Here is a 25802-nt window from a genome sequence, read left to right on the forward strand (position 1 = left end):
GGTACTATTTTTTCAGTATATGATCTTCATGGTGGGGACCCCTCTTTGCTCTAGTACTGATTTTGCGTATGATTTCAGACTTCTTGATCTCCCAGGTTTCCTGATAAGAATTGCAGTGCTATCTACTCATGTTTAAATAGACCACTTACAGTTAAGAGTTAGCTATGGCAGAACAAAAAAAAACAAAAAAAAGAGAATGCAAATACACCCTGCTTCCTTCAAATACATTTCTAGGAGTATTTGTTCATGGCTGGCTAATGCTGTGAAAAGCAGGTCAAAATCAGACTTTCATGCCTGACCATAACTGGGGGAATGGAATGTTTTTGAAAAAAACTTAGGAATGGTGCTTGCACAGTGTGTATTTGAAGTACTAAATCACTAAATATTCATGTTAGATGAGCCTCAGAAGAGATCTGGAAAGGTTTCTCCTGCGGTCTTTGCATAGCTGTTTTTTCCCTTTTTCTTGGTAAAAGAACCTCATCCCCCAAAAAGAGGCACAGAACAAGACTGTACAAAACTTCATCCTACCAGTGAAGAGGAAATACAGTGCAGAAATAAATCTCTAAACAGTACAGAACTTCAGATTTTTATTGTCTAGTACATTTACTTGTCCTCTGGTTTATTGAAGCAGTATGTCAGACAGCACTTGCCACAATAGTGTCTGTCAAAGTGGCTAGCCATGAAGACTCCTGCTCCACACTCCTCAGAGGGGCACTCTCGGCGCAGACGACTGATCTTGCCGTTCTCATCCACCTGTCAAGGGCAAGAGGCAACATCTCATACATACCACCTTTTAGCACAAATTATTTTCAAGTACTTTTCTTTGACAAAGCAGCTTTTGGGATTGCTTTCAGGAATCTGACACAGAAACTAAGTTCTGAAGTGCCTGACTGCAACAAACTTCTGTTTTATTTAACAGATGGGGTATTTGCAAACAGAAGGACTTTAAATACGCTGGGTGACACGCAGACTAGTTACAGGCTTTGTATGCTATAACTAGTCCTTTTCTGGTGAGAGCAAAGCATTCATCGAGCTTCATCTAGTTAGTTCTACATACCTTGTAGTACTTAAGCACTGCAAGTTTAACCTTCTTCCTCTTATGCTTGTTCTTCTTGGGAGTAGTGTAAGACTTCTTCTTTCTTTTCTTAGCACCACCACGAAGTCTCAACACAAGGTGAAGGGTTGATTCCTATTTGTAAAATAAGAAAATTTGAATACCCTTTGAAAGAATCAAAATGCTTTCACAAGCGAAGACTAGTATTTAAGCAGGCCTTTTCTTTTATCTACAGCAAATACTTAAATAGCAGAATTTCAACCTCCAGCCAACTAGGAAAATTCTTAAAGGATTTTTCACTCATTAGTCTGCAAATGAGCAGGCACCAGAGAATTGTGTGCTGTCACATCCCAAAGCTTTAAAGGTTCAAATACTATTAAAAGTATTGTGGTTGTATTCCTCAGTTTTAACTAAACTTGCAGAATACAGTTTCATGATGTGACTAAGCCAATCTATCACTGATTTGTTACTGTAAAAATAATTTGTCTCCCATTTTCTAGTTGCATTGCTGCTCGTCTGACAGAAGTCAGCAGCAGTTTCCACATTAGCCCCCTAAAATCACTCACCAGAAAGTGCCAACTTACAGAGCTGACAAAAGAGCAGCAATGAAGTAGCTCTCAGAAATGTTTCCTTCTGACCTGAAGATAAGACCTCCACTGCAGCAACTGCCAGCTCTAGTCTTAGCATCAGTACTTCACAAGCTAAAGTGTCACCTCCCCTCATCAGTTTGTTTCAATCTATTTGAAGCACTTTTTAGGCTCACAACCTACAGCCAGTCTGCTCCTACAGCACCAGGTGGTACCACGCTCCTCTCAGCATTTCCTACTCACTTTTTGAATGTTGTAGTCAGACAGCGTGCGTCCATCCTCTAACTGCTTACCAGCAAAAATCAGTCGCTGTTGATCAGGAGGAATCCCTGATAGTGGCAGAAAGGAGGAACACGTGAGGAATACGAACCGTGACCCACCCTAACTGAGGAGAAAGCAAAACGTGCATCTCGACCTTACCTTCCTTATCCTGGATCTTGGCTTTTACATTTTCTATGGTATCGGAAGGCTCAACCTGTTACGAAACAAGGCAGCGGGGCTGTAAGACAAGTTTATATTCACGCTTTGCCATGTAATTAGCGCGGAGCTGCAGGGGAAGCAGCAGCCATTTCGGGCACGCCGCCGGCCCTGCCGCGGCCATTTAGCCCTCCGCAGCTCCAGCGCGGCGTCCGCCGTGCAGCCGCGCCTTTCGTTCCGCCCCTTCCGCGTCCAGCGCCGGGCTCCGCCGGGCACCGGCTCCCGAGGCACGGCCCGGCCCGGCGGCGAGCGGCAGCGCGGAGGCCGGGACGCGGCGAGCCGCGGTCGGCCCGGTGCCGGGGCGGGGCGGTGGGTGCAGCCTCACCTCGAGGGTGATGGTTTTCCCCGTGAGGGTCTTCACGAAGATCTGCATGGCGAGCCCGGCCGCGCGGCGCGGCTCCCCGACCTGCTCCCGGAATGGCGGCGCCGCGAAAGAGCGCCGCGCCGCCCCGCACGGGGTTTCCACCCGCGCCGCAGGAAGGGCGGGCAGTGCGGCGGGACTACGGCTCCCGGCGTGCCTCACCGCCGCCAGCCGCGCTGCGGTCTGCTGGGAGCTGTAGTCTCACCCCCACACCCGAAGTGCGCCATGGGAGTCGTAGGCGGAAGGCGGGACCGCGAGGGGAGGGGAACTGCAGCCCCCATGGTGCACCGCGGCTCCTCTCGCGCTGTGGGCGCCAACGGCCCGTGACGGCCGTTGGGAGGCTGAGGGGCGGTGCAAGGCCCGAGCTCTCCTCACGGAGTGGCCGTGCACATACACACTGCCGGCGCTTTAGGGACCGCCTTTTTTTTGTTGTTGTTGTTTTTTTGTTTTTTTGCTTTTTTGTTTGTTTGTTTTTCCTTTCCCCCCCCGGTAGCTGTGTAGCTGTGTTTCCACAAGTCGGCGCTGCAGCGCGAAATCTCAGAAATCTGGGCCCTCATCTCCTAGTTCCGTGAAGGCAATTTAAACGCCTACAAATCCTGCCTGCGTTTGTTGGGCAAATATCCTTAGAATTAGAAAAGTCTTAGGTAAGTTAGATACGGAACAGTACTGAGAGTCACATTAATTTGGAAATGCCTGGTGCAATTTTAACAATTTCAACTTTTCTTCCAGGTTTTGATCTGAAGCACGCGTTAAATAAAGCAGGAGAGAGGTTTAGATTCTCTGTCAGAAAGGTGCCAGGTTGCTATGCTAAGCCATGGAGGGGGAGCAGAGAAACCCTCCCTTCCTTTTGGAGAAGGACGGGAGGTTTCTGGAGAGCATACTGGGAAACATACTGACAGAAACTGAAAAACTGGGCTGTGCTGAGCAAGGGCCCTCTGAGGAGCGCTACATTATATACAGTAATGCATTTGACAAGGTAATACATTTCTCAGGTAAATGAGCAAGACTAATAGAGCTCACACTAAGAGTGTTTTGCTGCTTTGTTTTCTGAGGAAGAATACACAAACAGACCAATTGTGAAGTGTAGGTATTGTTACACGGATCAAAGGTTGGTGCATTTTTATCCGTTTCTTTTATGCCCACTATGTACACTACAGTCAAGTAGAAGCCATTATGATGAATTCATAGTACCAGAAGCTATATTACAGTAGGGTTCATGCTTGATAACCCCTTTTCTTAATTTTTTTTTTCCAAATTTGAAATGATAAAACATTATAAAGCTGCCTGGAAACAGGAGAAAAACCACATAACTATAAAGACTCATGACCTTTACCCCATATGCCCTGTATGAGCATCAACTGCTCTTCAGTTAGGCTGAAAAGTTGTTGCTGAAGCTTCTGAAGGATTCCTGCCTGCCTGATTCCATCTGCCTTTTTCAGATTCTGACTGAAATGGAAGATGCTGTGAATAAATAAATAAAACACTCTTGCACACCTAGCTTTCTGGATAAGTAGGAATGAAGGTTACTCTGTCTACTTTTACATCTTCACTTATTTTAACATACTAACGTGTGGCCCCTGTACCTTTGGTTTTCCAAGCCTGTTTTTGAAGCTCTTTTTTATTATGTTAGAGTGGTGGTGTAGAGCTTGATCTAAGAAGTATTGATTTGTCTAGCCATTTTCTTTTAAAGCTATCATGTGTATTAGAAAGTTCCAGAAAGATTTTTGTTGTTGATTCTCTTCCCACAAATATTGCATCCAAAAATACATTCACAGATAATAGAGTATGTTAGTGCGTACAAGAACATCCTGACTTCAATCAAACAGGAATATAAGGCATTTATTACCAGAATTAAGAATGGCCAAAGGAATGCATTTTTTCTTCGTGGGAGATTAAAAGCTCTGGAATCTGAGTCCACAGCTCTGTTATACTATAGGAAAAGAGCAATGGAGCTTGAAGACAAGTAAGCTCTCTCTCATGATGCTTAGAACAAAATATGTTGTTTTAATTAGGACGTAAATAAGTGTAGTTGACTTCTGACACTTTCTTATGTTTTAATTGTTGGTTGTTTTGTTTGTTTTGTATGGAAGTTCCCAGTGATTGTATAAAACCTTGCTAAAAGTTGCCGTTAGATTTCTGTTCTTCAGATCCTGGTGCTGATTCTTGTGCAGTTAAAGCTAAGGTGAAATCAGCAAAGGCTTTGCTTGCATGGTAATGTAGGATCAGGCTTGGGAGTTACACATCTGTCTCACAACTTATAAGAATGAAAGAACGTAATAGTGAACAGTCATTGCTAAAATGCATTGTCTGATGCTGAGAAATACAGAAAAGAAAGTGAATTGCTAACTTTTCCCCAGTTTACAGTCTTATATTAAGAAGGTACTATATAGCTGCATTTATCTAGTAGAATTCTGCAAAGAGCCAGTTATCTTTCTATGTGCAGTCTGAAATAGAATATGTCAAACTGGGGAGCAGAAAACAGCAAAACAGTGTGAGACCAAGCAAGTTCAGAAACTTTTGGTACTAATATTCTTGCAGCCTGATGTATTAAAAATGACCAGGTAACAGTTCCTGTTTTGTTTGTTTGGGGTTTTTGTTCATTTGTTTTCCCAGAATAAAAGCTATTGAGAAGAATTCTGCAAAAATTAAAAATGAAATATTAAAAATTCAAAATATAGGAAAGGTGCCCTCTGAAACCTTTGTCACATGAGAAAACAGTACATCCTGCTAAGCCCATCCCAGGTAAATCCAAGGTTCTGCTATTGTGAGCATTTCTTCTACGTTAAGTATGTTTTTAAGTAATAATGATTACCAAATAAAAAGGCAAGCCACCCAGAATACTGCAGTTTATCAGTGAGATGCAAATCAGCCTGTGTTCCTGTCATCAGACGGCTTTACTATTTTTTGCCCAGAAAAGAGGGAGTGAAAAAGCCTGTCATTACCACCAGCTCAGCCTCTCGCTTATTTGGGATGACAAGCAGGAGTTGAGGACTTACGAGGGCTAAATCTGCCCCAGGGCAGGCATAGAGAGAGTTGGTTGTGCTTGCTGGATCTGCAGCAGCTGATTGTTCTGGTCTTTCATGCAAGCCAGGGCATTCCTTAAAGCTGCAACTTAAACCCGTCTGCAGCGGATCCTGTTGGCATCTGCAAGAATGAGGACTCAACAAGGCACAAGGATGTAACTGGCCCCATCTCACACCAACTGAAATGTGCCCCTGGGTTGCTTTATGGTGTTTTATAGGCACCTTTTCGTAGGTGGTTATCGGAGCAGCAATTTGGCTACTGAATAGGTCCTCTGAGGACCAGAAGGTGGCAAATCTGATGCCTGTTGGAAGTAAGGATGTGAGAGATTCAGAGAATTACAGATCTGCAAGATTAAAGTCCAAACAGGAAAAATAATAAGAGATGCAGCGTAAGTGGATGTGCGCCTAAATACAGCTTGTTTGGGAAGAGTGAACATTACCTTTGCTTGGGGAAGTCCTTCCATTTTTTGCAGGGAGGTACAAGAATGTGGGTGGGGTGACATGACACAACCTTGATTTTTCAAAAGGCTTCAGGCAAATCTTTGAAGTAAGTCAGGCAGCGTAAGAAGCAAAGTCTTTCCTTGTATAAATATTTGTTTAAAAGATAGGAAATGGAGAGTAGAAACAAAAAGTATCATCTTTCCTGATGGTGCTGAGGTATTCAGGATGGCAAGGATGTGAGCCAAGTGTGAATTGCAACAGGAGAACCTTATGAGACTGAGTATCACATCTGAACTCCATGACAGACAAAAACAAAACAAAACAAACAAACAAAAAAAAGAGTGTAAGGAATTAACTTAGAGGAGAAGCAGAGAGCAAAACAGAGTATATAATCAAACCTCTGTATCTCTTGTGTCTTGTGACTTGAGACTTGAGAGAGTCCAGCAGAGTTGGACTTGATGATCCTTATGGGTCCTTTCCAACTCGGGATATTCTATGATTCAGAGTTATTGCTGGACTTCCTCAAAAGAAAGACCTGGAAGAGACTTGCAAGAGGGATGCTGAGAGCTCATGAAAGGCATTTTGTTCTCCCACAGGTCTGAGTGTAGAGGAATCTCTCAGCTTGGATTATCTTTCTAAACATCTCGCTCAGTTAAACAGATGGTTGCTGGAATTGAAAAAAGATGGGGACGGGAAGTACATCCCTCATCAGAAAAAGACGGAGTTAGAACAAGAACTCTTGCACTTACTGGCCATAAGAGATGCAGCTGAAGCAAAGAGGGAAAAGCTGAAGCTCAGGTTCACAAGCATCTGCAACACTTCCTTTTGATATGTTCTTTCTGTCACATTGACATTTTTTAAAGTCTTACAGATTAAGCCTCAGGACATGAATCAATTATTAATACAGATACTGCAGATCCTATGATGAATATTTCTGCATTCATGAAACTCTTCTGATAACATACCTGTTTCCCTCTTCAACTATCTGTAGAATTTCATTAGTTGCAAATGCTATTTCTGCCTGTGCAAAATCAGACAAGACTATCACCCTGCAAAATGTCCCCTCTCAGATCACAAAAAATGATGAAAGAGGTAAAATCATTAAAATAAAATGTCAAAACAGTCAAGAATGAGAGTGTGAGAGTAGACAGTCAGCTGTAGTGAACTAAGAGTTCGGTCTTTAAGATAGTATTTTCTCCGTCTCTTTTCCAGAGAGGTATTTCATTTTTGAGGGCACTGGCGGGAAAACTGTCTTTAGAGTTTAACTGATGTGGCAAAAGGTGTGTCTTAAACAATCATCCACTTAAGGAGATTGTTTCAATTCTTTAAAAATACATGAAAATATTTTCATCTTAAATTATATGCCTTCATATAAATGTATCAGTTGATAAAGTTTTTTTTGTTGTTGTTTTGTTTTTAAATGCTTTAGCACTTTTAATGCTGATTTGCTTGTTGAGGTAGTACTGTGATTACCCTACACTGCCATATCTTATATTTCAGCTCTTGATGTCCCTAGTAAAGTGGCTGAGGATTCACTTGAATATTTTGAAAGGTAAAAAGAATATTGTTATTGTGCTCTATATTAGCAGTTTACAACATTGGAGCTAATATATCATACTGAATGCCTGAATGCAGTCCTTCCTTTTTTTTTTTTTTGTGACCCTTTTGGAGCCTGTAAAAAGTGCTGGCATTTAGACATAGACATTATATCAAAGGTTTGTCCGCTTTCAGAGGCTCTTCTTTGGTCCTTTTTCTAAAGGGACTAACATTGAAGAGACCACCTGTTGAGGTGTATGATTAGCTTACTTCCTTGTGTTGTGAAAACTGACAAGCTAATTTTAAATATATATGGTTTAGTACCTACAGGTGAAAATGTAGGGTTTTTTTTCAAAATTGAGGGTTTGATGAAATTGAGGGTTTTTCAAAAGTGTCCAGATACCTGAAGGAAATTGGACATTACTGGTCTTTTCTAAAGCATCCAATGCAAAGGCTTACTTCTAGATGCCTAGATCTCATCACTAAATAATCACTTAATTTTAAAAATAGGAATTAGTTCATCAACTCATCTCATATAGCCTGCTGTGTAACTGTTAAACAGAAGTAACTCACTTCTGTTTCTGGCAATTGATTAATTTTCTTAGTCCCTCCCAAATCACAATCTTTTACAAGCCTTATATTAAAATACAGTTGATTTCTCTTTACAATTGCCCAGATAACTCCCTCTTAGATTTCTCAGTTTTCATTATGGACACTCTCAAAAGCGCTAGGTAGTGAGGCAGAAGAAACGTAACTGGATGTGTGGGGAACAAAAATTGCTGCTTCATACTGGAAAACGTGATAAAGATGTACTAGGTTAAAATATATATTTTTTAAGCTGTGTATTCTTAAAATTTAGGATTCTTGACTGGATTGCTATTCACTAGCCCGCCATTTTGTGTATGTGTATTTATTTAGTGTTTGCAAAGCATATACTCTGTATTTTTTCTTCCTCTTTACTGGTTTCAGTGAATTATTTTCAAGTGGTCAGTATGATGCTGCAGCAACATGTGCAATAAACTCTCCTGGAGGAATTCTCTGTAATGAAGAGGCTCTAAAGAATCTTAAATGTAAGAACTTGATAATTGGATCCATTCTTACTGGATCTTAGTTGATGTCAAGCTAGTTGTTATAGTGCTTAGGATCTTGGGATTTATCAAACGAGATTTTTTTTTTGGGGGGGGGTTTGAGGCTTACATTTAAAATTCCAAATTGAATACAAAAAAGTTGTAAGGCTTTTTCTTTCTCCTTTGTTCTATGTTAAGCACATGCCCTGAAAGGCAGGAAAGGAGATAGCTATCTTACAACAGTTGTTGTTTTGTTTTTGTTTTTACTGTTGGAGCAGCACTGGGGTAAGCAGTGGGTTAGGGAAAAGAATGGAACATAAACAGTTATGTAAGCTTTTCAAAAAATGTGTGGCTGGTGAAATTACAACTAGCTAATAGACTTCATTATGTTACAGGCAAGGCCTTTTCCATCACTCTGGAGCTCAGGGTCTGCAGAAGTATAATTCCTGTTACCATGGTCTTAAGGTCTAGTGTAAAGCTGTTCCTAAAGCTGTGCTGAAATTGTTTTTGTTTCTACTGAGGGGTGACACGTAGTAGACAAGAACAAAAGTCCACCTGCTAGTTTGACTGTTATATGTGTTAACTATGTAAGCCTAGCCTTTTGAGCTGTAAAGCAATATTCCAGTTAGCTGCATTAAAAATAGTTTCTGAAATCTTGATTCAAAGATCGATAGTCCAATTTCTTTAAGTGGTATATTCTTTATTGCAGCGCTGGATGCACGGGGGATATCTCCGCCTATCGTGCATACCTGAAGTGAAAAGCCATCCCAAATTTATACAGCAGAGTGGTGAATATTTTATTAATGCCTATACATATTCATTATCTAACCCCGCCTACTCTCGCTTCTCATGCTAATTAGTTTTTTGTGTCCTGCGTCTGCGCAGATCCTCTCATCAATTCTGGGCAGTGGTCGTCGGGCTGTGGGTGGTGGTCTCAGAGAGGAAGGCCATAAGTCTTCCTCACAGTGTACTTTTCACCCTTGGTCAGGATTCTGCTGAGTTTGCTTTCTTCCTAACCACAAGGACTGGTTTTTGCTAATTATTTCTTTATCTTGTGTTCCAATGTCCAGTTTGAGATATATTGTCCTCCAATGTCCTGTTTGAAATATATTGTCCATACATCTGTTTCCTGTCCTGTACATAATGGTCTGTTTTCATTTTATTCCTCCTTTATCTCAACTTCTCTAATCAATCCCCCCTTTTCTTGCCCCATGCAAATTCTTTTGCATTAAATGCCTTTATCATTAGCGGTAACGCAACAAAGCAAGCATCTAAATAGCATGCATACAAACACACCTATTGCCAATAGTACCATTAAAACAATAAAAACTTGTTTTAGCCACTGGAAGTTGGGCAACCAAGAAGTTAACTTATTCCATATTTCTCCAAAGCTCCACGAAAGGTTATCCTTACCAATCTCATGTAGAACCCTAGTTTGCTTCCATATTTCTTCCAAGTCGGTAGAGACCCTTCCACTTTGGTCTATGTACATACAACAACTTGTATTAACCACCGTACAAACCCCTCCTTGAGCTGCTAATAATAGATCAAGTGCCATCCTATTCTGTAACACGACCTGAGATAAACTGGATATCTCTTCTTGTTGTGCCGCCATAACATCCAAAGTTCTATTCTCCAGCCTTTCTATTATGGCGGAGATGTTGACTATTGTTTTCTCCAATTCACTTACCCCTAGCCATGGGATAAACCATCGAACAAAACTATGAAAGGCGGTGGGTCTCTCCACCAGTGGATTGCTAACCTCCCATCCAATTCTCCGAAAATGATTCCTTAGATAACCTTGGGATAATCCAACATGTATTGTCATATTGGGGACTACTGCCCCAAGGGTGCAAGTCCCTTTCCAATTTTCGGGCAACACCTTTCGAGCCGTATCATTGCATAGCCAATACCATCCTTTTCCCTCTGGCGCCGGCCAGCTGGTTGAGTTCGCCCAACCGCTAGGAGTGCTAATATCTATTGTTCGATTGCAGGACGTTTGATTCCCCACGTAAGTAGTATTTGTATTTATACAGTCCAGCTTTCCCATACCTTTAGGTGGATTGCATCTCTGCACGCATGTGTAATATGATTCCGATGGTGTGGGGCTACTTGCTTCTAATCCTAAAACCTCCTCATACTTTCGACTCCAAGAAGTATTCACCCATAAATTAGTCCAAGATATATTTGCAGGTAAGGGGATTCCAATTAATGATACACCCTTGTTCCCATGCTCCGGCATATGGGTACATACCCAACAATTCGTCCTATTAATAGCTTGAGATATTTTCTGTACTAGGGACAGATGTAAGTTCTCATCCCAGGCCGCCCAACCTGAACCCGAGAACCATATTTCCACAATCATTAGGATCTGGAGAACCGCAACTTGACTGGCCCAGTTGGAGTAGTGGTCCATATTTTCCCAGGTGCCTTCTTCACCCTTGAATAGTGGATCCAAGCTGCTTGCTCCTTGATCTTGATAGCAGTATGCGTTGTCAGCAGCACTTGGTATGGTCCCGTCCACTTTTCCTCCAAAGGGTGACCTGTAAATACTTTTACATACACATAATCCCCAGGTTTAAAGGGGTGGATTGGTTGGTCCAGCCCTCTAGCCCTGGTTCCTGAGACAACTTTAGATATTTGATTCAACTGTTTTTGGAGTCCTATTAAATAAATATACAAGTATCCTGACCCCAATTGCGTCAGATCCTCCCCACTGAACAAAAACTGATAAGGCCTTCCATATAATATTTCAAAAGGGCTTAGATTCTCCTTTGTCCGTTGTTTCACTCTAATTCTGAGCAAAGCTAAGGGAAGAGACTGAGGCCATGGCAAGTTAGTTTCTTGTCCAATTTTGGCCATTTGTTGTTTAATTAGGTGATTCATTTTCTCCACTTGTCCGCTTACCTGTGGTCTGTAAGGGGTATGGAGTTGCCAATCTACCCCTAGGACCTTACTTACTTGTTGGACTATTTGCGCACAAAAATGGGAGCCCCTATCTGAGGACATTGCCGCCGGAATTCCAAACCGCGGTATTATCTCATTTAATAAAACCTTGACCACCTCCCTTGCCTTGTTAGTTCGACAGGGAAAAGCCTCTGGCCACCCTGAGAAAGTATCTGTTAAAACTAACAAATATCGATACCCCCCTTTTCTAGGCAGTTCTGAAAAATCAATTTGCCATTGTTGTCCGGGATAGTTTCCTTTACCAATTATTCCGAACTTTACCCTATTTTCTGTGTTAGGGTTATGATGCAAACAAATACTGCATTGTTGGGTTACTTGTTTTACCATAGTATACAGATTTCTTCCCACTAAGACTCGACTCAGATTTTTATACAAGGTGTCTGCTCCCCAATGAGTCTTATTATGTTCCGCCATGACCGTAGGCCATATTAAATTAGAGGGTATCACAATTCTATTATCTTTCAAATATACCCATCCATCTAATCTTACTTTCCCTTTCAAGTCCTCAATTAGTTTTTGATCTTCCCGTGTATACCTAGGTTCCTGTCCTTCACCTGAAGTTTGTATTTTACTGTCTGGTATTAAAGTAAGCGCCTCCACCTCAGCCACCTCAGCCACCCTTTTCGCTTCCTGATCAGCCAATCGATTCCCTACCTCGAAGTCGGCGGTTCCTCTTTGGTGTCCCCGGCAGTGCATAACAGCCACTTTCTCTGGTTGCTTTACTGCTTCTAATAACTTCAAAATTTCTTCAGCATGCTTTATTTGTTTTCCTTGGGCAGTCAATAATCCCCGTTCCTTCCAAATAGCCCCATGTGCATGCACCACACCAAATGCATACTTAGAGTCTGTCCAGATATTTACTTTCTTTCCTGCTGCTAGTTCCAACGCTCGTGTGAGAGCGATTATTTCTGCTTTTTGAGCAGACGTCCCAAGGGGTAATGGTTTCGGCTCAATTACCTGTTGAGTGGTCGTCACCGCATACCCTGCTTTGCATTGTCCTTGTTTCACAAAGCTGCTTCCATCAGTACACCATGATTCGTCTGCATCTTCCAAGGGCTCCTCTTTGAGATCTGGTCGGCTAGAATACACAGTTTCCACAGTTTCGATACAATCGTGGACCACTGGCTCGTCAGGAGCGTTGCTAAGGAAAGAAGCTGGGTTCACAATGTTAGTAACCACAATTTCTACGTCATCTTGCTCCACCAGTATCGCTTGGTATTTTAAAAATCTTTGAGGGGATAACCAGTGTGCCCCTTTCAGTTCCAAGACTGCCGAGACAGTGTGTGATACCAGCACGGTTATCTTCTGTCCCATAGTGAACTTCCGAGCCTCCTGTATATTCATGATAACAGCGGCCACTGCTCGAAGACAACCCGGCCAACCTTTACTTACTTCATCCAATTGTTTAGAAAAGTAGGCCACAGCTCTCCTGTAGGGGCCCAACTTCTGTGCCAGCACCCCCAGAGCCATCCCTTGTCTCTCATAGGAGTACAACCAAAAGGGTTTAGACAAGTCCGGTAAACCCAAAGCTGGTGCTCGCATTAGCTCCAATTTAAGCTTCTTAAAGGCAGCCCGTGCTTCCCCTGTCCAGACCAATTTTGATTGGTTATTCTTGATGAGGTCATATAGGGGTTTTACAATTAGTCCATAATTATTAATCCATAGACGGCACCAACCTGTCATCCCTAGAAAAGTTCGTAATTCCTTGATGGTCTGTGGTTCTGGGGTACGGCAGATAGCTTCTTTCCGTTCTGTTCCTAACTCCCTTTGTCCCCCTGAAATCTCAAACCCCAAGTTACACGTGGCTGAATCAGCTGAGCCTTCTGTTGAGAGACTCGATATCCATTCAAACCCAGAAAATTAAGGAGACTTATCGTCCATTGCATGCAGCTGCTCCTATTCTCAGTGGCTATCAAAAGGTCATCAACGTATTGCAGCAGAACTCCTTCGGTGTCTGGGGCCTCCCAACCCTCAAGCTCTTTTGCTAGCTGATTCCCGAAAATTGTGGGGCTGTTTTTGAATCCCTGCGGCAATACGGTCCAGGTCAATTGAGCCCTTCGTCCCGAGTTTGGATTTTCCCACTCAAAAGCGAAAAGCTTCTGACTTTCTGGGGCTAAAGTCAGACAGAAGAAGGCATCCTTTAAATCCAGCACGGTAAACCAAACTAGATTATCCTTTAATTTAGTTAGCAGTGTATAGGGATTCGCTACCACGGGGTGTATATCTTCAGTGATCTTATTTATAGCTCTTAAATCCTGCACCAATCTATAGTTCCTCCCATCTGGCTTCTTAATTGGCAGTATAGGAGTATTATATTCAGATTCACACTCAACCAACAACCCATATTGTAAAAACTTATCTACTATCCCTTTAATTCCTTTCCTATCTTCTATTCTTAGGGGATATTGCTTAATCTTAACTGGCTTTTCTCCTGGCTTTAGTCTAACCACTATCGGGGCCGCATTTTTGGCCCGTCCAGGAACATCAGTGGCCCAGACTCCTGGGTAAACTTGGTCTAGAATTTCTGAAGTCACCCCACCGATAGGGTCTGCTTGTGTTAATGTTAAGCTTAACGCGGTTATCAGCTGTTCTTCTCCCACTTTTAACCCAATCTTTCCTTTTTCAAAAACAATTTCTGCCTCCAGCTGTTCCAGCAGATCCCGCCCTAATAAAGATTTTGGAGATCCTGGTAAATATAGAAACCTATGTATTCCCATCTGTTTTCCTAATTTATATTTTAAAGGCCTCAGGAAAAAGGCTCTTTCGTGCGGACCCGTAGCTCCTATTACAGTTACAGAATCCTTATCCTCCGGTATCAATTTCTGGTTTAACACAGAGTAGGTCGCTCCTGTGTCAATTAAAAACTCCACCTCCTGTCCTAACTTCCCTAGCTCAATTTTAACCAGTGGATCTGCTAGGGTAGAATCCCCCGGTCTACTTCATTGATCGGGAGATACAGTAGCTATCCTTAGTCTGTTCTCCTCCCGTTGCTTCGGACATTCCCTCTTCCAATGACCCACTTCCCTACAATATGCACACTGATTCGGTCTCAGGGGAGGCCTTGCTGACCTTCCCCCTCCTCCATTCCCTCTTCCTTTACTTCGAAAAGGCTCTTCTTGCTTCTGTAAAGCCGCAACAGTTGCCGCGGCAATAGTCTTACCCAGCCTTTGTCTCTCATTCCCTTCTCGATTCCTAAATACCCTCCATGCCTCTTCCACTAACCTCTCTAAATCCCTCACATCTGGTTCCTTCATCTTTTGAAGTTTCCGTCTTATATCCTCTGCCGATTGTCCCAGAAATAGCGATACCAGCTGAAGCCTACCTCCTTCCGAGGAAGGATCTAACGTTGTAAATTTTTGCATTGCCGTTCTCAAACGTTCAAGAAATTCTGACGGAGTCTCTGTTTGGCCCTGTTTTACAATATACAATCTGGACCAATTTACAGACTTAGGTATCGCATTTTCTAGAGCAATCCTTATCCATTCCTGATACCTTTTCAACAATCTATAGTCATTCTCGTCATTATAATCCCAGTTCGGGTCCACCCTAGGTACGTATGTTTCTACTGTCCCAGGCAGAACTCCTGACGTTACTTGTGTCTGCACCTGGGTCCGAGCAGTTTTTACTACCAGCTGTTTTTCTGTCTCCGACAGAGCTGCTAGCATTATTTCTATATCTTTCCAATCTGGGTCTAAATTTTTCACAATTAGTTCAAATCTTCGAGCCACGGCTTCCGGATCATCCCGGTATCCTTTTACAGCCTCTTTCCAAGAATCTAGTTCAGTGGTTGTAAAAGGTACTTTTATCCGGGCAGGGCCATTAGTTCCCATGGCCTGCCGTAATGGAGCCTGAATAACAGGTCCAACTTTACTTCGGGTTCGGGCCGTGATCGGAGTAAAATTCTCATTCCCCCAACTCTCATCATCCTCATCTATTTTGCCGTTTCCTGGACTTGCCTCCACACCTCGTTCTACTGTCTGGGGCGGGAGGACATAATCCTCTATTCTCTCCTCTGGTTCACTTAATTTCAAACATCTCTGCCCGATACTGCACGCCGAACAACATCTCTTCATCTTTCCTGCCCCTTCCTTTCTCATGTCCTTTTCTATTGCCAGGATCAAAGGATCCTGTGGGGCTAAGTTAATTCCACACTCCTTCTGCCATTCCGGGTGGTTTCTTAAGGTGAAAAACATATCTGCATGGGACACCTCATCCCATTTTCCCTCTCTCCTTAAAAACAACATTAACTGCAGTAACGTATTATAATTTATAGTTCCATTAGACGGCCACTTTTCCTCACATTCCAGCTTATAGAGTGGCCACCACTGATTACAATATTTTATTAATGTTTTCCTATTTTCAGTCCCTCCAGGGGATCCTCCTACATCCTTCCAATGATTTAATATACAACCTAACGGGCTTTTCTTGGGGATTTCACCACTTTGCTGCCCTCCCATTTTATGAAAGAATGTCACAGAATACACACAAGTATATCCTTACAACACCAGAAACCCACCAAAATTCCTAACAACACTGCCGTAGCACTTATCCCGATAATCAACGTCAAATTCCACATATAACAGATTCGTTAACCCGAAATAAACAGTTCCAATTCCAAATGGACCTCAAGAACGAGCTCTTTCCTTGAGGTCCTCCCAACATATACTTATGATATTAATCACAAAAGTATATACCAAATACTGTCTTGCAGAAGATCACCTTCCGACTTACAGACAGTTCCAAATGACCGGTCTACCAAACAAACAAACCAAAATAAAGAATATACTCACTTACAATGATGGGGTCCTTGTCTGCCTCCGCAGTGATCCGGTGAGTCAAGGAGTCCCTCCGGGAAATCCCGGGGGTACCCTAGGGAGTCCTGTTCCCAGCGGGTCCTGCGGTCCGACAGAGGAGAAGTCCCATCTGGGGTGCCAGATTGATTCAAAGATTGATAGTCCAATTTCTTTAAGTGGTATATTCTTTATTGCAGCGCTGGATGCACGGGGGATATCTCCGCCTATCGTGCATACCTGAAGTGAAAAGCCATCCCAAATTTATACAGCAGAGTGGTGAATATTTTATTAATGCCTATACATATTCATTATCTAACCCCGCCTACTCTCGCTTCTCATGCTAATTAGTTTTTTGTGTCCTGCGTCTGCGCAGATCCTCTCATCAATTCTGGGCAGTGGTCGTCGGGCTGTGGGTGGTGGTCTCAGAGAGGAAGGCCATAAGTCTTCCTCACAGTGTACTTTTCACCCTTGGTCAGGATTCTGCTGAGTTTGCTTTCTTCCTAACCACAAGGACTGGTTTTTGCTAATTATTTCTTTATCTTGTGTTCCAATGTCCAGTTTGAGATATATTGTCCTCCAATGTCCTGTTTGAAATATATTGTCCATACATCTGTTTCCTGTCCTGTACATAATGGTCTGTTTTCATTTTATTCCTCCTTTATCTCAACTTCTCTAATCAATCTAAGATATGTAAAAACTATTGCTGATTTTAAATATCCTAGGTAAATGAAAAATAGTCTATATAATTTTGTCTTTGTCTCAATGTTTTGGCTTGTATTTGGAAATGCAAAATTCAGTGGTAGTGGTGGTATCAGAGATCGGAGCAGCTGAATATTTTGTTCTTCATCTGGAAGGAATCATAGGGGCGTGGTTGAACTTTACAAGATCAACATTTTTTGTGTGTGTGTACATATCTTTATTGGCTTTCATTCAATTTTAAAGGTAATAACCAAGAGAAGAACTGTGATAAGCTAATATGTGGGATCTGAATTACAAATTTACTAAATCAGTCTTAACAGATCTTATATTCCAAAAGCAGTAAGAAGGCATTTACAATGTTATTTCTTGTATTTTCACCTTAAAAACTATGTGGCTTAAATACCCAACCATCTCTCCCCCTGAGATTTACCATTACCTGTCAATGGTAAAATACTGTCATGATTCCTGTGCCTTCAGTTCTGAGCAACCTTCATTTTGAGCGATTAATGTAGCATTTTATATGACACAACCTCAGAGAAGATTTGCTAAGAATTGTGTCAGAGGCCTTTGGTGTGTGTCAGCAAACAAAGACTAAAACTTAGGAAGTCTTAAATAGTGAAAGTTACTTTTCTCTTTGTACTTTTCTGGGTGACTTTTGTTTTCAACCCTTTAGCTCTTAGCTGTCTTGAAGGGAGAAATCTGCCCTCGCTGAAGTATTTTGACACTCTCATAAATGCAAGTACTGCAGCTGGACACCTTCCAAATTTACCTGTAACTCTGGAAGCAATTAAATATGCGTTGTCCGAAAAACAATTAAACCTGGTAAACCATTGGGTTACACAGCAAAGGTATGTGGTTCTTCTGCACTGAGGTCCATGAGGCTTTTCCTTTTCTTCAAACTAAACCCTTTGAAACAAAACACAACCAAAAATACATTAATGGGTGTCCTTTCTGATTCTCCTATTAAACCCACTGTTAAATCTTAACTTCAATATGAGCATAGATCAAATAAGCGTTATCAACAGCAAGTTCTGAAGAACACATTTTGGTTTTGTTGCTGTCAACCTTTCTTGCAGCACTGCAGAGTCCAGTTTTGTTTGAGACTCTTTTCTCTTATGCTGTAGTTAAAAACTATACAGATGCAAGGTTTTCACACTGTACTGTGGTTTAAGAAAACTGTAATTAATGAAAGACGGGTTTCTTTCATTCTTCTCTTGATGCCAGAAACGCGAGCATTTCCTTTTCTCTGAAAGCAGCTTTGAATCTCCCATGTCCAGGAGGAATGTAAGAATGTTCCTCCCAGCTGCCACAGACTGGAATTGCAGTAATCTCTAAACGACATGTCCCATTGGTTGCTATTGCTTTCTCTGGCAGTTGAGACATTAAGAAAGAGAAGGAAGAGGCTACTTTTTAAAATGTAGAGAATTAAGGCTGCAAGAGAGGCAGAAAGAAAAAGGGGTATAGTTTAATAGTTATACATGCAGAAATATGCCCATCTATACAATCCACTTATGTTGGAGCTCATTTTGAAATATTCTGAAGTTACAAAGCATATTAGGAATGCTGGCCTGTTTTATTGCCTTGTCTTCTTCAGACTAACCTTTTCTGAGGCAGTGAGAGACGTTATTTATGATTATGGGAAAGAGGAGCCAAACAACATGTCGGAATGCCTGGCTTTGGCTCAGGCTGCATATGGTCATTCTGGTGCATACAAAAAAGTTGTGTTGTGCCTGTGTAAACAGGGCCGAATTGCTGGAGCAGCGGATTATATTCAGCAAGTGGAGCATTTTTCTTTAGGTAAATAATAAGGCGCTTGTATTGTCTTTCATGATTGTTCTACCGTTTATTTATTTTAGGTTTAATGACAATGCTTTGGACCACATTTGTACAGAAGGAATTTGAAGTGAATTGAAATATCTGAACTTGTCATCATGTTTAAGTAGACCTCAAGAATTCTGATTAAAAGACCCTGTATGCTTTATCATAATATCAATGCGTGATCTTCTGAAATTAGGAATTTCTTTTTGTACACTTGTTTGAAAATCACCGGAGGGATTTCCCAAAACCCCAGTAGGAGGCTTGCAGGAAATCTCAGAGGTTTAGCCCTCTGGTGGATCATGAGTTTATTAATCAAACAATGAAAGGAAAGAAGGGTGTCCTATGTTCTTTCTTAGGTTCCTTTCCACTTAGCTGACTTCTGGCTGTGTCATTTTTTTCTTCTATATGTGTTCTTGCTTAGAATGTTGTTGCTCAGTTAAGTTACAGTTTTTCATTCTTATTTTATTATTTTTTCTTATTTTATTCCCTGACCATATTCCAAATCATTTTAAAGGTGGATTTTCAATATTAAGTTCTTTTCTGCTGTGTGCTCATTTTCTCATTCTGTGAGATTTCTAAAATAATTACAGAAAAGATTTTTTTTTTCCAAGTAAATGAAGGTTAGATTTTAATCACATAGTAGCTTTTGCACAGTGTTTAGGAAAACCGTTGTGTTCTTTTATAGTGAGAAAGGGGAGAGGTGACCATGTGCAAATATATAATAATCTTGGTGTTTGATTTTCAGATGATTACTTCTTCTTATTGGAAAACTGTCCTAGCACTGCGTTAATTCGCTGTCTCAGTCAACAGTGGATTAGAAAACCACCATTTTCATCTATGGGGGCTACAATCCTGTCTTTTATCTCAGCCAAACACAAAAAGCATGGCTTTCAGCTGTTGGAGGAAATGAACAATAAAAGTAAGCACAGCAAAATTTGAATAACAAACTTTCAAACTTGACATTTTAATTCAACTCCAGTTTCAGCCTGTAAATTACTGTGGATTCAGTGCTCCTTGTTTATAATGGAAACTAAATAAAAGCTTTTCCTTCACAGCAAGCTGAACTGTGCATTCTTGTGTCTTCTGAAGCTCCCACAGGGATGAGGGTCACTCACGTCAGATTTCACAGCCCATCCTGCTTGCTCTCACACACACAGGTTCAGTCTTTGCTGTTGCACAGAGCACCTCTTGGGGCAACCAAACCACTGAAATAATTGTGCAGGCACTTTGCTTGCTTCTATCAGAGACTGTAGGCTGCCTCTTGGACAACCAGTAACTTACTTACTGCTTAGGACATAAAAAAGAAATAACCAAAGTCCTACTTTGATGTAAGATTTGTAAGTTCCCAGAGCGTTTACACTGCCAGGTATAGAAGCCTTCAGGCAACGTGAGCTCAAGCCAAGGACAGACAGCTGCAACAAACCACGTGGGCAGCATGTGCTGCAGAGTCTGCAGGAAAAGTAATGCTTATTTGCCTAGACTTAGCCAAGAAAAGTGCTTAAATTTAAAGATAATGTTTCTGCAAAGTAGGTTATCTCCACTCAGGAATGGTTATTTCCATCTATTGTATATATTGTATCTTGCCCTTAACTGCTCTTAACTTTGGTGTCTGCCACTTCTCTGTCGTTCTGTTGCTCTTCTGGGTTTCAGAAATGATTTTGAGTTTAATCAAAGATTTTAGCCTTTAATCCTTTTCAATTAAAGACTGCTTTTCTTATAAGTCTTTAATTTGATCAGCTGTTCTTTCCTCAATCATAGGATTTATAATCCATCTGAAAAAACTGATCCGTCTGGTTTGTGCAGTATCCCTAATATAATTAATACAAAGCTTATTGCGGCAAATACAGGGTCTTTATATATGGTGTTTTTTTCTTTTCTTTTTTTTTTGTTTTTCTTTTTATTTTTTCTTTTTATTTTTTTCTTCTTCTTTTTTTTTTTTAATTTCCCTAAGATGCTTTGGAACAGATTATTCTAAGTGACACTGTCAGCACTTGGGAAGACTGGAATAAGATAGCAGTTATCTGTGCAGAAAATAAGCATGAAAAGTTATCTCAGAAAATTGTGTCAGTCCTCACCTCACAGGATGGAGTGTTTGACAATTCACAACTTGAAGATGAAAAAGACACAAGGATAATGGAATAGGTTCTCTGGTAGTTTTCCTGTGTAACAACAGAGGGAGCTGTTACAGCAGTCAAGTGAAAAGTCCATTTAGCTCTTTGTATGAATTACAGTAAACAGTAAGCATGCAGAAAACAGTGCTGAGAATTATTTTACCAGCAAGTATCAGTTATTTGTCACTCTTAATGTGTCTGTGTGAGAATGTGTTCATGGCAGTGTTTTGTTTAACTGGAAATGTATCCTTAATGTAGAAGAAAGTTGGCATATGACACTCTGGAGTGGTGTACTGTGGTAATGATACACATTTCTTTTATCCACCCTGTTCTCAGCTTCAGTACATCACGTCTGTCTTTTAGGATAGTGCTGGAGGGAGATACTGCACAGGGTTTGGAATCAGTGTGGGTAAGAGAAACTGGTGTTCATGGATCATCGTTCTGAGGGCACTGTACAATAGGGCATTGTGCAAGGTAGACACACCCTAATGCCTTATTTTATTTTATTTTATTTTATTTTATTTTATTTTATTTTATTTTATTTTTTTTTGCTGGTAAGCCAGAAAGGTCACCATCACTAGAGTCATAGTACAAGTTAGATTATCCTGATAATCTAACAAATCCTGTCAAAATGCAACAAGTGCTTACTTAGAACAAAGTTAGGTTTCAGTTATGCACATCCAACTGCTTCTTGGATTCCTGTGGGAATTAAGTGACCATATTGCAATGTAAGAGCCAGTACTGGAAGTCTTACTTAGCTTGGATCAATTATTAAGAGATGGGTGATTCAGCCTTAGAAAAAGGAAGATGTCCAACTATAGTCTTATGCTGGGTGCGTGTTGGCAGAGCCTGTTTTTAGCTCTCAGCCCACAACCAGTATAAACAGGAAGAATGCTGAATGTCATCTATTGCTGTCACTGTGCTACATGTACCCAAATAACAGATATCTCTATAATTAAGCTAGATATGAGTACTGCTGTTTTTTTTTTTATTTATTTTTTAATGCATTTTTGCATTTTAAAAAGTTAATAGGAAATATTTGTTATATGGGTGAATCTGAAGAGTTAGGATTCACAAGAGAACTTTCTTTAAAAGAAGAAAAATAGAAGTCTGCAGATATTTTAAGTATTGGGTGTGAATCAAGAACAGAGAGGGGTATCCAATTTCCATTTTTAACATTTAGAATAATGACTTCTAAATATAACCCTTAAATTAAATACATAAATATATTGATATTTTCTGAAATAAATTATTGTTAAACGTATAAATACACACACACACACACATATATGTGTGTGTGTGTGTATTTATATATATATATTTATATATATTACATATATATTAGTATATATAGTATATATAGTATATATATTAGTATATATATATTAGTATATATATATTAGTGTATATATATATATATATATAGTGTGTGTGTATATATATATATATATATATATAGTAATTCCTGGCACTTAATAACATGTTTCCAAATACTTGTGAATTATTAGTGCTCTGAAGAGCTTGTAGTTTATGAAGGTTTCATTAGGGATACAGTCTTTATAATGAACATTACAACTTTTACCTTGAGTGGTTCAAATCTATCAAAGACTGGCTGTTTTAGTAGCTCTTCGGTGTTGTAGAAAAATGTAACTTCTGTGATGCGAAGGAGCAAGGCCTTGCCAGGACGCCTTTGTAGTTGTCTCAGCTGATCACATCTTTTCCCAGGTAGAATTTATTTTTTAAGCTAATATATTTTTTTTTGTATTACATCTGCTATGTTGACAAAGAATTTAAAACATTTTTAAAAGTCAAAAGGCATTTGATAAAGTTCTGTTTGAAGGAAAGGGGGGAGAAGGAGGTGAAATTGTCAGAAGAAAGTAAGGAACAATGAGATTGAAAATATTTATTATGGCACCTATTTCTGAGTGTATTCAGGAAAAAAAATTACTTAGGTGATGTTTAATTCACATACGATTGCAGCTGAATTTTGACTAACATTTGAGTACATTTTTCCAGAATTACTAACATGCTTTGGGGACCACTTGGTTTTATAAGAAATGCAGGGTTCACAAAATGCTTATTTTCCAGATTGAGATAGTTATTTCTGTAACAGAACTGAAGCATTCTTTACTGAGACCTGATCTTTTCCTTAGCTCAGCTTGACACCCCCAGAGCGACCACAGACTTCTACACTTTCTGACTGTGAAATGTGGAGCAGTGGAATTTCATTGGAAAGCTTTTTCCAGAGTCTGGTATCATCACACATGATGAACTCACAGGTCAACAGACATTTCTCTTCCCACTAATGCAATCTAATTTAGTTATGAAATTCTAGAATTTTACTAGTGACCAACTTGCTTTGGACAGTCTGTGCCAGATGAAAATATATTCATTATTATACGTGACTGTGCCTATTGAAACCTCAGGTTCAATTTTCTCGTTCTGTTTTTTGCTGGTGTGCATCTATTAGTTTCTATGGTGCTATTTCTCATATATGTAATGAGTAACAAAGGATCGTTATCTTAATAGTTGTCACAATTATTATATGATAAGGTGGGGTGAGCATTTGATCTTAGATACATTGTATGTATTGTAACCTGATTTACAGTATAGCATAGATTGGAATGTGACCCAAAAGATGAAAGTAATGAATGAAAAGATCACTGACATTCTTTCTGCATGAAAGCTGACATCATACAAGAAAGCAGTGCAGATATAACTGACATGCTGCCCCAGGTGACTTCATGGTTCTTGTTTAATATTTGCAACAACTGAGAAATGAAAATGCTTGTTTAATAAACAAGACAGTGATGGGCTAAACCCACAAAGTTTTATTCTTTTTCTTTATAGCCATTTTTACTGTGCAGAGGTGGTTTCTAGAAAGGATACGCGATCAAATGGCAGGCCTGAGGTATGTGCCAGTTTAGTTGCCCTGTTTACTTGCTATTTTGTATTAAGCATTCTGTAGGAGTTTTAGAAATCATGCTACATAAGAAAAACAATGTAAGGGTGGAGTCAAATGTATACACTTAGAGCAGACAAAATTGTTACTGGGGAGGAGTGTATGGGGAGGTATTGCATTATATGCCTTATTTTCCTTCAAAGGAACTTTGTGTGTCTCCTAGTCCAACAATCATTTGATAATCATCTGCTCAGGCTTAAAGTGATTTAGACCTGTGTGTTTTATTCAGCAAGATAAAGAATTTACAATTACTTCCTCTTAAAAAAAAAATAAGCACACAAACAAAACAAACAAAAAACTGTCTTAAATCTCATGGACATTCTATTTAGCAGTCAATATACTTTTACCCAAAGTCTCCATAAAAGCTAAGTAGTATTTTAATAGTACTTAAACATCTAAAGTTACATTAAAAGAAAAGACTTCCAAAAAGTTAGAAACATCTGTAAATGCCTAAGCAACTTTAAAGCCTACCCCTAAATTGCTTACAAAGCTTTACATCCCCAGTCCCCAGCGGAATTTTCAATGTGATTTACCCAGTGTCACAGAGAAGGGAACTGTTTGATCACCTGGCCGTTAGAAGATTCTGAAACACTTTGGATACTGGCAATATATTTCTTTCTTGTTTATTTATTAATCAAACTCAGTATTAATAGTTTACCTAGTGTTGAAAAGATTTTGAGTTAGATAAAGCAATCTGGCTGAAATGTAATTATAAGAAAGTATGTGTGAATTTTAAAAGTGGTTGAAGAATGAACAATATTTACAGGTAGACATCATCACAGTCCTATGCAATTGTTTATTGCCAAGCTCTGACTAGCTGACTTTATTTCTGTCTCTAGTTGGTTGGTGTGCTGCATTCACCTCCCTCAAATGCAGACCTGACAAAGGTAAGCCACAGATTTATACCTTTATTTGATGAAGAAATTAATCCCTTTCAAGATAGGTGTCACATTTTTTGACCCCTTGTGTAGAAAAGAATTTGAAATTAAAGATGTCAGAATGAGAGGAAATGCAAGGTTAGTTACATAGCCTAGTGTCCAAGATGCTTACTGGAAGGAGGAAATTATAAGCTGTGTTTTCTGCTTTATTGAATTATTTAGACTTTAAATACATTATTCACTGGAAAAATACAAAGCTCTTCCAAGAACCACTTCCAAGGTGAGTGCCCTTACTGCATATAAGATGTTTTTTCTCCAAATTCCACTAAGAAATTTCACAAGGGTTTAAAGAAGTGTTAATACCATTGTTACTGTGTTCTCATCTTAGTGAGATGATTTTTTTCTGATATTACTCCAGCAAGTTTTATGGAAAGGAGATGGCTACAAATGTAGATAGCTTTTTGCATGCTTTAATGACAAAATCAGATGTGATGCAAGAGTTATGTTTTCTGAAGTTATCAGAAGCAAAATAAAATGTTGTGGTACAGCTTTCACCAAATGCAAATCACAGGTGGTGTGTTATCTGTATAAAAAGGCTTGTTTTGATGAACAGATAAATGATGAAGATATTAATAAGGTTTTATGTTGATAAGAGTCCTTCAGTGGTATTCGTAGTACCTTTTAAGGAAAACTAAATATTTTATTTAAATATGTTATATAACTATTTAAATATTTTAAAACTTATTTCTTCAGGATCTTCCCATTATTTCACTTTTTTTCTTCTAGCTTTCTTGTATTCCCATAGTGCAATTATGCTCATACTTTAAATCATAGAATGGCAGGGAACAATCTTTCACTGGCAGGTGATTAATGATATTAGTATGGTGACCTAATACGGTAAATATGGTCTATTTCCATCCTGCTGTAATCCCATTGAAACCTATGAGTCACACTGAGGATGTTTGGCCTTATGCCTTTTCCTTTGCTAAATTTTAAGACTCTGTGAGTCTCCCTTCTGTCTTTCAAAG

At 40.0% G+C, this 25802-nt stretch overlaps 2 protein-coding genes across 2 annotated transcripts; one reads left to right on the forward strand and one right to left on the reverse strand.

The window, feature by feature from the left end:
• Positions 1-570: 570 nt before the first annotated feature.
• RPS27A (ribosomal protein S27a) lies at positions 571-2775 on the reverse strand. The gene is made up of 5 exons (XM_035565529.2): positions 2444-2775; positions 2062-2116; positions 1885-1970; positions 1058-1189; positions 571-753 (listed from the first exon to the last, which is right to left on the reverse strand). The coding sequence occupies exons 1-5, from the start codon at positions 2489-2491 to the stop codon at positions 604-606; spliced, it is 471 nt and encodes a 156-aa protein (XP_035421422.1). The 5' UTR covers positions 2492-2775; the 3' UTR covers positions 571-603.
• A 551-nt stretch (positions 2776-3326) lies between these two features.
• On the forward strand, positions 3327-21001 carry CLHC1 (clathrin heavy chain linker domain containing 1; the record flags this gene model as incomplete). Its single annotated transcript, XM_050709836.1, has 16 exons — positions 3327-3455; positions 4255-4442; positions 5093-5162; positions 5206-5221; positions 6540-6741; positions 6935-7035; positions 7444-7495; positions 8449-8549; positions 9256-9287; positions 9432-9529; positions 13955-14017; positions 15167-15309; positions 17679-17853; positions 18600-18802; positions 19569-19742; positions 20775-21001. Coding segments are annotated over 16 exons (1938 nt in total), but the record flags the coding sequence as incomplete, so codon positions are not given.
• Between the last annotated feature and the right edge of the window lie 4801 nt (positions 21002-25802).

The sequence above is a fragment of the Cygnus atratus genome, chromosome 3, assembly GCF_013377495.2.
Source record: "Cygnus atratus isolate AKBS03 ecotype Queensland, Australia chromosome 3, CAtr_DNAZoo_HiC_assembly, whole genome shotgun sequence".
NCBI lineage: Eukaryota > Metazoa > Chordata > Aves > Anseriformes > Anatidae > Cygnus > Cygnus atratus.

Excerpts from the sequence above, each read along its gene's own strand:
- RPS27A (XM_035565529.2), bottom strand. The coding sequence starts at position 2,491 with ATGCAGATCTTCGTGAAGACCCTCACGGGGAAAACCATCACCCTCGAG. Across the intron at positions 2,117-2,443 it reads GGAAAACCATCACCCTCGAG|GTTGAGCCTTCCGATACCAT; the intron begins GTGAGGCTGCAC and ends GTTTCGTAACAG. Across the intron at positions 754-1,057 it reads CAGTGCTTAAGTACTACAAG|GTGGATGAGAACGGCAAGAT; the intron begins GTATGTAGAACT and ends TGCCCTTGACAG.